This window comes from Panthera pardus, unplaced genomic scaffold, assembly GCF_024362965.1.
Source record: "Panthera pardus isolate Hobbes unplaced genomic scaffold, ASM2436296v1 HiC_scaffold_12, whole genome shotgun sequence".
In the NCBI taxonomy this organism is placed as follows: domain Eukaryota; kingdom Metazoa; phylum Chordata; class Mammalia; order Carnivora; family Felidae; genus Panthera; species Panthera pardus.
Genome location: NW_026526677.1, coordinates 109,521,208 through 109,534,892, shown reverse-complemented (window position 1 = coordinate 109,534,892; position 13,685 = coordinate 109,521,208). Strand labels below are relative to the sequence as shown.

At 36.9% G+C, this 13,685-nt stretch overlaps 1 protein-coding gene across 1 annotated transcript in view; it reads right to left on the bottom strand.

Moving 5' to 3' along the window:
- GUCY1A2 (guanylate cyclase 1 soluble subunit alpha 2) overlaps window positions 1–13,685 on the bottom strand; it is a 324,265-nt gene that overhangs the window by 93,441 nt on the left and 217,139 nt on the right. The window contains exon 6 of the mRNA XM_019469312.2: window positions 7,263–7,406. Coding sequence (XP_019324857.2) covers window positions 7,263–7,406 — 144 coding nt within the window. The remainder of the gene's footprint in view (window positions 1–7,262; window positions 7,407–13,685) is intronic.

The following is a 13,685-nucleotide window of genomic DNA, read 5'->3' as shown; positions in this document are numbered from 1 at the left end:
AAACTCTTACAAAAAATGTACATGACTTTGAACTTCTATTTCTAGGAAGAGCAGGTTATATAATCTGAATACCCCTCTGCAGGTCAGCTCACAAGGCAATGAAAAGAATATGACACCAAGATGGGGGGGAGGGGGCGAAGATGAAGCTCAGTGAGAGGTCATTACTAAATCTGAGGGTGCTTGTCCGCTACAGGCATCTTGTGACTTCAGAAGGGAGTGAGGTTAGAGAAATGCTTTTGGGACTCTAACGGTACCTACAGAACTACGGGGACAAATACCCAAGTCTGAGGATGGCCAAGGGGGACACCTTGGTAAACCCTCCATACTTTTAAGATGAGACCCTAGGAGCCAACACCCCAGGTATAAGGGTGATACCAAAAATATAAGGTGAATCAGTAACTGGCCCCCTTGGAGAAGGATGCCTGCCATTAAATCATGTGACCCTGATTGCTAGAGCCCCGAGCAATTCCTCCCACCCGAAGAACACATAAAATTTCCCTGCAGGAGGGTAACATCATTCCACTTCTCAAATGATTCTGTAACTGTTCATACACAATCTCCAGCACACAAACAAAAAGTAACAAGAATTAGGTACACAGGAGATAAGTAACATGACTAAAAAATAAGTGAAAGCACAGATAATATCATAGACCATGAGGCTCTAGAGAAGGTATTTATGGAGCAAAGAGTTTAAAGATGGCTGATACCGTCAAGGAAATAAAAACAGTATGAAAAGTTTTGTCAGACGAATGGAAACTTAAAAAAACTACAAACTGCTCTGACAACATGAAGTATCAAGGGGGCGGGTTTAATGAATGATTTTCATAACCAGTTGAGGGGAGTGTTAGTGAGTTAGAAGAGCTGAAGAGAATATACAGACTTTAAAGTTCTAATAATTAAACAGAAGCAAAGTATAAAAGAGAACCTATTGTAACCTCCTGTACTGGTAAACTGTCAGTGAAAATATACTCTAAACATATTCTTTAAAGGCACAGAAACACATTTCTAGTACCATATAAATTCACTATACAAAGTGATGTATTAGAAAATACATTTAGCCATAAATTTCACCAGGAATAGTAACTTTGTATATTACTGCTACAATAAAACAGTAATTTACCAAAACTGCAACTATCTGCATTACCTAAAAGATTAAAAGTACTTTCAAACGTGTCTACTGGATAAACACAGGAGGTGAGAATAAATTGGGCTATCTTAGTGAGTTCCCACAATGCCCAAGTAGTACTTCTGAACCCTTAGGTTTAAGTTCTAGAGATAGAACATTTCCGGTAAGTCCAATACACACTTCAGGGTGAAAAATAAAATTAGAATTTTATACATAAACACTTCTCAAAGAATCACAGAGAATCAAATTACCAAATAATTAGGTTTTTTTTTTTTTCCCTAAATACAATCTTGGGCTATAATCTCATGGGGTTAAGTGAATACTGCAGTATTTGCAGAGAACAAATCCCTCCAAATATTAAAGTAACAACATCAGATTTCCTTTATAAATAACAAGTATTTAAAAATTAATTGGAGAATAATTATTTCATAATCTCAAAAAATCCTGTAAACTCATTAGAAGATTCAGTCGAAGCTTACACAAGTTACAATTTAATGTATTACATGCAAATTGTAGTATACATAAATTGTATGTTAATATTCCTGCCTTTGGACTAGGCGGTTAGAGAAGATTCATAGCATTTCCCTGATTTGCAATTAAGATTGCTAGACACATTAGTATTACAACATGATTACACATTGTCTTTTTTTAAACTCTCTTTCACAATCTCTGTATAATTGCCTCATTATATAAAATGCACTGTTCTCTAAACTAATGAAGCGAATTTGAATTTGTGTGCCTGTGTGATGAAGTTCAATGCAAATATTTTTTAAAAACTGAAGTTCAGAAGTAAAACTTAGATATTTGGACACGCTGACTCAATCTTCTTCAAAAGCCTGAAATCGTGAAAATGCCACTGGTCTTTCCAAAATCTATATAATCACATTCTCTAGTCCATCAATGCAGCTTTTCTTTCCTACCCACATTTTTATTTCTAAGGAATAAAGCACAAGCAGTAATAAACATTTTGTTATTTTAATCAAACAGTGGTTAAATTATTAGTAAAAGCCTTTCAGCCTTAAAAACTGTTCAAAATGCTTTGGTAAGATTAGGGTCACAAGGTTAAGGAACAGCATGAAGTCATACAATTTTCTAGTGAAGTCACAATATAGCTAGTTCAAACAAAGGGCAAAGAATATGAATTTGATAGTACTTTTCTTCAAGAGTTAAGTTTAAGATGTAAGAAAATCAGATTTCCTCTGCACGGGGGGAGTGGAATAAGCATAATGCTGACATTTCTACAAGTTCAGCCAGGAGAATAAACATCATATTGAGAAAATATTAAAAATTCTAATCATTAATTTTAAAAGCAGCTTTTTGTTTGTTTCAAATTTTTATTTAAATTCTAATTAGTTAATATATAGTGTAGCATTGGTTTCAGGAGAATTTAGTGATTCATCACTTACATACAACACCCAGTACCCATCAAAACAAGGGCCCTCCTTAGTGCCCATCACCCATCTAGCCCATCCCCCACCCACCGCCCTCCATCAACCCTCAGTCTGTTCTCTATGGCTAAGTCTCTTAGGGTTTGCTTCCCTCTATGAAAGCAGACTTAATTAAAGTCACTTTGGGATTATTTTTCCAAATGGACCATATTTGTGTATGCTTTGTAGCTACAGTGTGGAATGAGCTTGTGAGTCTCATTAGAGTATTTATAAAAAATAATTTCTGTGAATATTATAAAATGAATAACTGAAATACTATATTCTTTTGTTACTTTAAAAATTTTTTAAACTAAACCAATTTTACAGTTAATGATTCAAGGATATTACCAATCACCTTCAAGGACTTATAACTGATAATTCAGGTACATATTTCCTGTAATGAGAGGTACCTGAAAGACTTATAAAATCATGTACACATTATCAATTAATTTTTCAAAATATGAAAGGTTTGAGGGAACTTTATTTTGAACTATTACAACTTAAATAGCTTAAATTTTAAGCATCCTAAACTTACATAGTTTGAAGTAAACAATCAGCTGATCACATATCAACCCTACTGCACACCCAAGCATTTTTTTTTTAACGTTTATTTATTTTTGAGACAGAGAGAGACAGAGCATGAATGGGAGAGGGTCAGAGAGAGAGGGAGACACAGAATCTGAAACAGGCTCCAGGCTCCGAGCTGTCAGCACAGACCCCGACGTGGGGCTCGAACTCACGGACCGCAAGATCATGACCTGAGCCGAAGTCAAAAGCTTACCCGACTGGGCCACCCAGGCGCCCCACACCCAAGCATTTTTAATAAAAGATTCTTTCAATAAGTTTAGAAATGTTCCCATGGCACCAACTTAGAAGCCAATTCAAAGTCAAATTAATATGCCAAAAACAATCTCAAACCACGCAAATAATATGAATAAGTAATGAAGCTAAAATTATTAAAGTGGTTTTATGATTTTGAATTCTCTTTCTGCATTCTTATTAAATCTTTATAGACATTTCCTCTTCTGATTTAATAAGACTATCTGATTCATAAGACAGAGTAATGTTACATACCACAGATAAAAATATGGAGGAGCATACCGTAACGCATGATTCCCTGGTTTTGTTCTAGGGTAATTTAAGTTTGCTTTGACAAGGCTGAATCAATACAAACACGATATCTCCTATAAAAGAAAATCCAACATAGAAAAACAATCCCAAGTGATAAGACTGCCCAGCTAGCAGTCTTGAAAATTTAAGAACTTATAGGAACTCAGTCTGGACTGTGTATATTTGCAGTTTGAAGCAGATCTGAGACAGCATCACTTTGTTTTCCTGGCAGTGGTAGAAGTGCCATTCTTACACTTGAATAACTGGATAATTATGTCCTGAGGGGACTTAAACTATTTTTTTGAATGCTCAATGTTTTCCTATTTTTATTGCTGATGAGAATGGTGAGAAAACCCTTTCTCTTTCCACTGTTTTTTTTTTTTAACGTTTATTTATTTTTGAGACAGAGAGAGACAGAGCATGAACGGGGGAAGGGCAGAGAGAGAGGGAGACACAGAATCCGAAGCAGGCTCCAGGCTCTGAGCAGTCAGCACAGAACCCGACACGGGCTGGAACTCACAGACCGCGAGATCGTGACCTGAGCCGAAGTCGGACACTTAACCGACTGAGCCACCCAGGCACCCCCTTTCCACTTTTTAAAACTGCCAAATGTAAACATATATGTAAACATCAAAGAACAGTAGTAAAATGGGTGATTCTGCACTACAATCCTACCTGCACTTTCCTTCCTGCCTCCTCTCTCTTCCCATCATCTTCTTCCTTTCCCTTGGAGTTAAGCACCATCTTGAATTTGTAGTAACCACTCCCTTTTTTTTTTCCTTTACCCTTTTTCCAGCAATGCAGCTATCTCTAAATAACATATTTTTCCCACTTTCCCAGTTTTGAGACTTAATTAAGTGGGATAAGGCTACAGCCTTCTTTTCAGACTTGCTTCTTTTGCTCAAGATTATGTTTTTGACATATTCATCCTTGTTGGTGTCAGTAGCTGAAGTCATTCATTTTCCCAAGTGTATGGTGTGTGTGTGTGTGTGTGTGTGTGTGTGTGTGTGTGTGTGTGTGTGTGTCTACACATACACATGTACATATACATATTTTTTTACAGGCAATCCTTTCTATTAGATGGTTATTTGAGTTATTTCCAGTTTGAAACTCTTATCAAGGTGTTGCTGTGAATAATCTTGTGACTTGTGCTACACCTGAACACGTTCTTCCCTGAGCAAGCGTGTAGGGGCGAGGTTGCTGGGATGTAGGCAAAGCACAAACTAAGGCACACACAATATACCGTACTTGGGACGGCGCACTCCCACCAGCTGTGTGTGACTTCCGGCTGCTCCAGATCCTCACCAACCTGATAGTGTCAGAGCTTCAAAGTTGTGCCAAACTAGTAGGTAGAAATGCTACAGGATGGTGCTACCGATATACAGTCATCCCGTTACTCGTGAGGTTAACCAAAGATACTTTTAATGGTTAAATGTGTTGCAAAAAACCCTCCTAGTTTGTGGTTATCTTTTTCTCTTTTTAGGTGTTATTTGATAAGCAGGAAGGTTTTAACTTCAGTGTAGAAAAATTTACACCTATTTTCCTGTATGATTTGGTAAGTTTTGACTTGACTAGTTTACAAAAAAAAAATGTTCCTTACGCTGAGTTAAAAACTCCCAAATTATAAATTTAAGACCTTATAGTGGGTCTTTAACCCAGGTTGAATTTAACCCAGGTGGAATTATATTCTGTACAGCTTCGTGAAGTAGAGATCCAGTTTTAATACTTTTGTCCACATGGATAAACAGTTGTCCTCCAACCTTTGATGGAATAGCCCATTCTTTCCCCACAAATCAATTTCACCTTCGTCATGTATCAAGTCCCTCTTTTCTCCGACACACTACAGAATTATTAAGACATGTTCAGTTTTGAATTCCTATGATTTGGCTTCGTAGAATCCCTTAGGATTACTGGGTCTGAGAACTGATTGATGTCTTTTACCGTTCCAGAAGAAAAAAAAATGCCCTGTTTTGCATTCCCTCTGTAACTCCATGTGAAACCCCAACTGAGCATATATTTTCCTAGTCTGTCTTCCATTTCTCCCACACATTTTATATTTTACATTATCTTATTCATATTTCCACATTTTTAATTCTCTGGACCTGATAATGGGTAATTTCTTCAGCTTTAAGTTTCAGTATACTAATTTTTCCTTCGGCTCTGTCTAATCTGCTTTTAAATTCATCTACCGGCCATTTTCTTAAGTATTATGTTGATTACTTAGGGGTTCTCTGGTTCTTTTTCACATCTACTGTTCCTGTGTCGTGTTTTTAAGCTTCTTCTTTATTTTCTTACTTATATTAAACATTGTCATTTTGATTCTGTCTGAAAATTTTGATAATCTGATAACACTTCACTGTTTTCTTAGCTATTGTTCCCACTGGTTCTTACCTATAATACTTTGATTTCTTTCATGAACGTGTGGGTTTAGGGTTATTTTTTTGTGGGGGAGGTGAGGGGTTGTTTTATTTTGTTTTTAGTATTAGTCACTCAGTCCCCAGATACAGATATCCATATATTCAAATACGGATATATCCAAAGATATGGATATTCTTTGCAAGAGGGATTGAAGTTGACTTCCTCCAGAAAGAACTAATGTTTCCTAGTTTCCTACTATCACTTCTCATGACAGAGCAATTAATTTAAATTCCCCACTGAAATTTTGTCAATCTACACATGCAACATTATTGGCACATTTTTTCTTTCCTAATAGTTCAGTGAGGTGCTTAGTAGTTTTTAGAAATCTTAAAGAGTGTTAAATATTTTAAAAATATTTTTAACACAGCATTTTAATAATTTTAGTCAGAAGGACACTCATAATATCTAATTTGCCCTAACTCCAGGAATAGGATTGTACCACATTTTGAAGCTCTCTTTTTCTCTATTTATTTTAAACTCACATTTGGTGAGCTGTTATAAAAGGGCTGCCTTACATTCATGGTTACTTCTCCAAATACATGATTTCTGGTTTCTAAGAAGTCACAGTAACAATACTTCTGGGATCCACTGGGTCTGGGAAAGACTAGAGGTGGGTGATCTCATCCATTCTTAGAGGTAGACGTTAGACTGCAGAGAGGCATCAGTACCAAAAAGAGTACAACATACCAGGAGCTACATTTCCCACCACTATTAAATTTTCTTAGTTATTGGGCTCCAACCTTCAAGCTCTGCTACATTAAAAACACGCACAGGTAACCCTGAGTGCTGAGGTTTTATAAGGAACACTTACCTGTACACTACCCAAAGTAAGTGTTCAGGTCCTCCATTTTCTTCTGAGGATTATGTCTGAGACCCTGATTCCCACCACCATCTTTGCTTGGTGTTGGTGAGTTGGTAACTGACAATGAGTGTTTCTTTAGTCTGTCTTTAGCTCTTTGTTTTCTCCATGGCAATTAGCCTTTCATACACCTTTTCCTTTTTTGGATCTTATTCCATTTGTTCTTTTGCTGGTGTTCTATGAGTTTTTTTTTTCTAGTTAAGCCTCATCCTCCTTACTTGTCTAAATCTGTAGGACACATAAGTAGAATTCAAAAGGGAATTTCTTGCCCCCTTCAGTTAAAGGCATGCTACTACTCAAACCACATTGTAGAGAATGTTACCTGAATTGGTCTTCCATCAGGTGTCAGCACCTCTTCTGAAAGTTCCATCATCTTCAGGGCCATGAGAGCAATGGGCTTTGCGTGGCAGAGGCTTTTCCTATGGAGTCCTGCAGCAACACAGTATGCATCACCTATTGTTTCCACCTGCAGCAATCAGACAAACCAAATGCAAACATATGATAATGAGCCAGAAGAGAAATGATGAGTTATCTGCAATCACAAATGTTGCTGAAAACATGTCAGCAAAACATCAATAAATTAAGCAATTAGACAACAGAGTGTAATCACAGCAGAGTTTGCAAACAGCCGCTGTCGAATACTGACATCTCACTCCAGGGCTGTTCATCAATGTAATCACCATAGATGATCATTGAAATTGGGGAAAACTGGAACATAAAACAATTATCCTCCACAAAAACAGAACTGCCAGTATTTTGTGTGAACAATTTTCAAATAATGACCTTTTACAAAGCTATCCTCTTGTCTCCTTCAACCTTTCAATATTATTTATATCTGAGAGATGAGAAACTGATGTACAAAAACCCATCCATAACTCTACAATTAAAGAGGTAACAGGCACTGTCAGAGTCTTTTCAGACCCTATTCTAATTTTATTGTCAGCATCCATTCTGAATAGACATTGCTTTTGTTAAATCTCCTAAGTATTTACCCCAGGTTAAAATTCTTAAATTTCTAAGGCATATAGCATGATACATAACTTATGTTCAGAGGAAAGTTCTCTAATTATCCAAAGTATATGGTGGTATACTTTGGATAATTTGCAAATGATATATCTGACAAGGGGTCAATATCCAAAAACTATAAAGAACTCCTATAACTCAACACTAAAGAAACCAAATAATCCAGTTAAAAACTGGGCAGAGGACCAGAATAGACACTTTTCCAAGGAAGACATACAGATGATCAAGAGACACATGAAAAGATGCTCAACATCACTAACAATCAGGGAAATCCAAATCAAAACCACAATGAGATATCACCTTACACCCATCCGGGCTAAAATTGAAAAGACAAGAAGTAACAAGTATTGGTGAGGATGTAGAGAAAAAGAAGGTGGGAATGTAAATTGGTGCAGCCATTGTGGAAAAGAGTATGGAAAAAGTATAATACTTTTTTAAAGAAACAGTTGCTCAAAACATTAAAAATAGACATGCCATATGATCCAATAATTCCATTATTCAGTATTTACTGAAGGAAAATAAAAACATGAACTAGAAAAGGTATATGCATCTCTATGTTTACTGCAGCATTATTTACAATAGCCAAGACCCAAAAGCTACCTAAGGGTCCATCAACAGACAAACAGATAAAAAAAGATGAAATTGTGCCATTTGAGACAAGATAGATGGACATAGGAGGTATTATTCCGAGTGAGATAAGTCAATCAGAGAAAGACAAAGACCATGTGAGTCCACTCATAAATGGAATCTTAATAAACAAACAAAAAGCAGAATCAGAACTATAAATACAGAGAACTGATGGTTACCAGAGGAGAGGGGGATGGAGGTGTTGCCAAAATGGATGAAGGGGAGAGGGAGATAGAAGCTTCCAGTTATGGAATAAGTCAAGGGAGTAAAAAGAGCGTAAGGTATAAAGTCAATGATATTGTAATAGCGATGTAATGGGACAAGTGATGGTGAGCACAGCATAATGTATAAACTTGACCAATCACTAAGTTGAACACCTACAACTAATCTAACATTGTGTGTCAACCATTCTCAAATTTAAAAAGTATATGGAGATGGGGCGCCTGGGTGGCTCAATCAGTTGAGCGTCCGACTTCGGCTCAGGTCATGATCTCACAGTCCATGAGTTTGAGCCCCGCATCAGGCTCTGTGCTGAGAGCTCGGAGCCTAGAGCCTGCTTCAGATTCTGCGTCTCCCCTTCTCTCTGCCCCTCCCCTACTCATGCTCTCTCTCTGTCTCAAAAATAAATAAAAACATTTTTAAAAAGTATATGGAGGTAAACTCCTCAATAGTTCTAACATTTTAATTAGAGGAAAGTGACAAAATATTATGTTAAATGTCCAATTCCAATATCACCTTTTCTATGAATCCCTCCATGGTCTCTCCATTGGTTCTTAGTACAACTAACCGTTCCTTCTGTTTTCACAGCACTTCCCACATCTCTTTGCTATGGCTTACATCATAGGTTATAATCAAGATGTATCCCCAACTCTGATGGCAGCTCTTTAAGAATGGGTCCATGTTGGGGCGCCTGGGTGGTTCAGTCGGTTAAGCCTCCGACTTCAGCTCAGGTCACGATCTCACGGTCCGTGAGTTCGAGCCCCGTGTCGGGCTCTGGGCTGATGGCTCAGAGCCTGGAGCCTGCTTCCGATTCTGTGTCTCCCTCTCTCTCTGCCCCTCCCCCGTTCATGCTCTGTCTCTCTCTGTCTCAAAAATAAATAAAGGTTAAAAAAAAAATTTTTTTAAACAGAAAAAAAAGAATGGGTCCATGTTTTCTTCATCTCTGTATTCCTAATGCTTATAGTGGTTTCTAAAATATAGCTACTTAATAAATATATACCAAATGAATAAACAAATAAATCATGTTTATCATGATTTATCCATGTTTATCCATGTTTATCATGATTATAATAAATCATTCTAATAGTGTTTTCATATTCACTGCTCATTTCATAAGCGCCACATAGATGTGTATAGAAAAAAAATTGCCTCTGAATGATTGGAGATGCTTCTATCATAAATTACCAAAACTTATAAAATATGCTATTAGTTAAGATATAATAGCCATAATTAGATTTTGTGTGAGTGCATTCTAACAATAGGGTATTAAAAAATGTACTGCATAAAATCTGTTGGCACTTATTTAGGGAATATAATGAGAAGAGTTAAGCTCATGAGACGAGAAATGCCAAAATGATCACTTGATCACCAAAATCTTCTCAGAAAATATGCATCTAAAGTTACTCCCAATACCCTAGACCTATCATGAAGTTCAACATTTTCACCTGTTTTCTTGTGCCAGAGAAATGGAAATAAAATCATATGGTGAGAAAAGAAAGACAATCCATTGTGAGTTGGGAAAGGTTATACTCCAAGGACTGAAATATACTTCCCCCAAAGAATTCCCACTGAGAAAGACATCCAGTAAATAATGAATGTCTAATATGTGTCAGTTTACCATTTCCCCCTGAAAACACAATGTCCTCTGCTAATTCTATTTATTTCATCTTTTTGTACTTCTATATACTTTTTTTAAGTTTTTATATAAATTCCAGTTAACAAACAGTGTAATATTAGTTTCAGGTGTACAATATAGTGATTCAACACTTTCATACAACACCCAGTGCCCATCACAAGCGTACTCCTTCATCCCTGTCACCTATTTCACTGATCCCCCCACTCACCCCCCGCTTTGGTTACCATCAGTGTATTCTCTGCAGTTAAGAGTGTGTTTCTTGGTTTGCTTCTCTCTCTTTTTCCCCTTGGCTTACTTGTTTGTTTCTTAAATCCCACATGAGTGAAATCATATGGTATTTGTCTTTCTCTAACTGACTGACTTTTCTTAGCATTATACCCCCTAGCTCCAACCATATCATTGCAAATGGCAAGATTTCATTCTTTTTTATAGCTGAGAAATATTCCATTCTATGTATATACCACATGTTGTGAGCCATGAACTTTGAAACTAAATTCTGATTTTCAGATATCAGAACACATAGGCAGTAAACTATTTGTACAAACTGAATTGCTTTACAGTGAACTGTGAACATGCATGTTCCTGAAGCATTATCTCTTCTTGAAATCCCTATCCTCCTCTTCTTCATCAGTCATCATCTTCATTATCTTTCAGCTAAAGTTGAATGAGTTCCACTAAATGTGTATTCCTAGAATTTGTACCATAACAATACAGATTAGTTCTATGTTGCACTTTTTCTTTTAGCTGTGTGTAATGTAGTATGGATATGGACCAGTTGCCAATGGATATGACACAGAATTCTAAGAAAGTGCAAGATAAATGTGTACACAATATAACAAATTCACATGAAAATCTATACATGATCATGTAAGCTTTTATAGTATTTAGTTTCCAAATATTTGAAGTCTGTTTACCTGTCAGAAACAATAGGATCAAGAATTAGGCAAGGGACATCTGGGTGGCTCAGTTGCTTAAGTGTCTGACTCTTGATTTTGGTTGAGGTCATGATCTCACCAATCATGAGTTCCAGCCCTGTGTTGGGCTTGGAGCTAATGGCAATGAGCCTGCTTGGGATTCTCTCTGTCTCTCCCTCTCTCTCCCTCTCCCTCCCTCCCTGCCCCCTCTTGCTCGTGCTCTCTCTCTCTCAAAATAAATAAATAAATAAATAAATAAATAAATAAATAAATAAACAAACAAACTGAAAAAAACTAGGCAAGAAATAGACATCAAAAAACAATGGCCTTTATCAAGTTGTGCAACTCACAATTATTCATAAACATCCAACATATAGAAAAAATCTAAAAGATGTTTTCATCATGCTAGGCTAGAATATGTTGCAATAACAATATATCTTCAATATCTGAATGCCCCAAAATAACAAAGGCTTATTTTTGATTCATGCTACAAATTCATGTGAGTTAAGGGATTGGAGGAGAGGGGAGAAACGTGTGCTGTGTCTCTCTACTCTAGGACAAAAGCTAATAGAACCTCCCCACCTGGTGCTGGTTGCCATGGCAGAGATAAAGAGGTTCTGACAAACCGTGCACTAGCCATTACAGCTTTGTCCCAGATGTGACATATAGAGCTTCTCAAGATTCATCCACCAAAGCAAGTCACATGACCATGATCAGTGCAAAGGCGATGGGAAAATTCAACCACCCTTCTGCCCAGACACGAGTCAGAAATATTTGGTGAGTAGTACTTGTATGCACATGAATGAATAGGTAATAGCTTAAAAGTTTTCAAATACTTAGATGTCTGGAAACTGCAGGTAATATATCTGTAAGATGTTTTTTTTTTCTTTCCTTACAGATATATTCAGCCTCTTAACCTAAAAATCTTGGTCTAAATGCTACCACCTTAGCCATGCATCTTTCCATGGAAGTTCTATTCTTCTCTCCCTTCATCTAATTCTGATCTACGCAAGTTTAGCAGAATTAAGTATATATGCAAATTTTAATGGGTTCCCTCCAAAAACATTAGTCAATTTTGCTTCACGGGAGCAGAAAAAGGGAAAACATTATATATCAATTACATTTGCTCCTAAGGATGTTTCCTTGAGTTAAACCAGATAAACAAGTGGAAATTGTAAACTTTCAAAAAAAAAAATGCCTGTAAAGTTGACTATGTTCTGAATTCCTTTACACTTGCTTTGGTGTTTTTTACATACAATTTTAAATACAACAAACTACCTAAAGTAGTGCATTTCATTTATTTTTGACATCTCTGACCTGTTCTTGAATGGTACTAGATAAGAATAAATATGGCTAAACTACTCATGGAGGTGGAAAAGACCGCTCACATCCTTTTCTGAACATAGGAGGCTTCTGCACTAAAATTATTATGTATGACTATTGCCTCACATATTATTATAGATGCTTTTATCAAACTAAAACAATTTACCCATCTCTGTATATCATCTGTTCAACCCTTGATAGTAAAAACCCTTACATTATCCCAGAAATAAAGGAGGTGTAGAAATAAAGGAGTGCACAGAGCTGTGCACTCTTCCTTTTTATTTATGTTATTTTAGTTAAAAAATTTTTTTAATGTTTATTTATTTTTGAGAGAGAGACACACAGAGTCAGAGCCTGAGTGGGATAGGGTCAGAGAGAGAGGGAGACATAGAATCTGAAGCAGGCGCCAGGCTCCAAGCTGTCAGCACAGAGTCTGATGCAGGGCTCAAACTCACGAACTGTGAGGTCATGACCTGAGCCAAAGTTGGACACCCAACCGACTGAGCCACCCAGGCGCCCCAATGTTATTTTAGTTTTAAAGTAATCATTTAAAAGAGTTTATTTTAGTTCTTAATAGGATCTCACTCCTGTAACATTCTTCTCCATCCCCTCCAGGCTAATGCTCAAGAAATATCTACCAGGTTTCTTAGAAATTTGGGCACAGTAAGGAGAAAGGAGTTTGTGTGTGTCATGGGGAAGGGTAGTGGTGGTGATATTGGCCTAGGATTAGCCTAAAAGAATACTGTGTATAACAGGGCAATGAATAATCTCTGTCCCACGGATTCACATCCAACTCAGTCCTTCAATCCCACATTCCTTGGTCTGTCTTCTTTTGAACTTTAGGACTTGTAAAAGAAAGCTTGTGGAGTGGGGGGAGGGGGCATAAAAATAGAGGGTCAGAGAGCTCTGGCAGCCTATTTTACTGGACAACCTCCCTCTCTCCTTCTAGGTATCATCAAGAGGAGAACCAAATTGGAAAGTCTGCTTTCTAATTGTTTTGCTT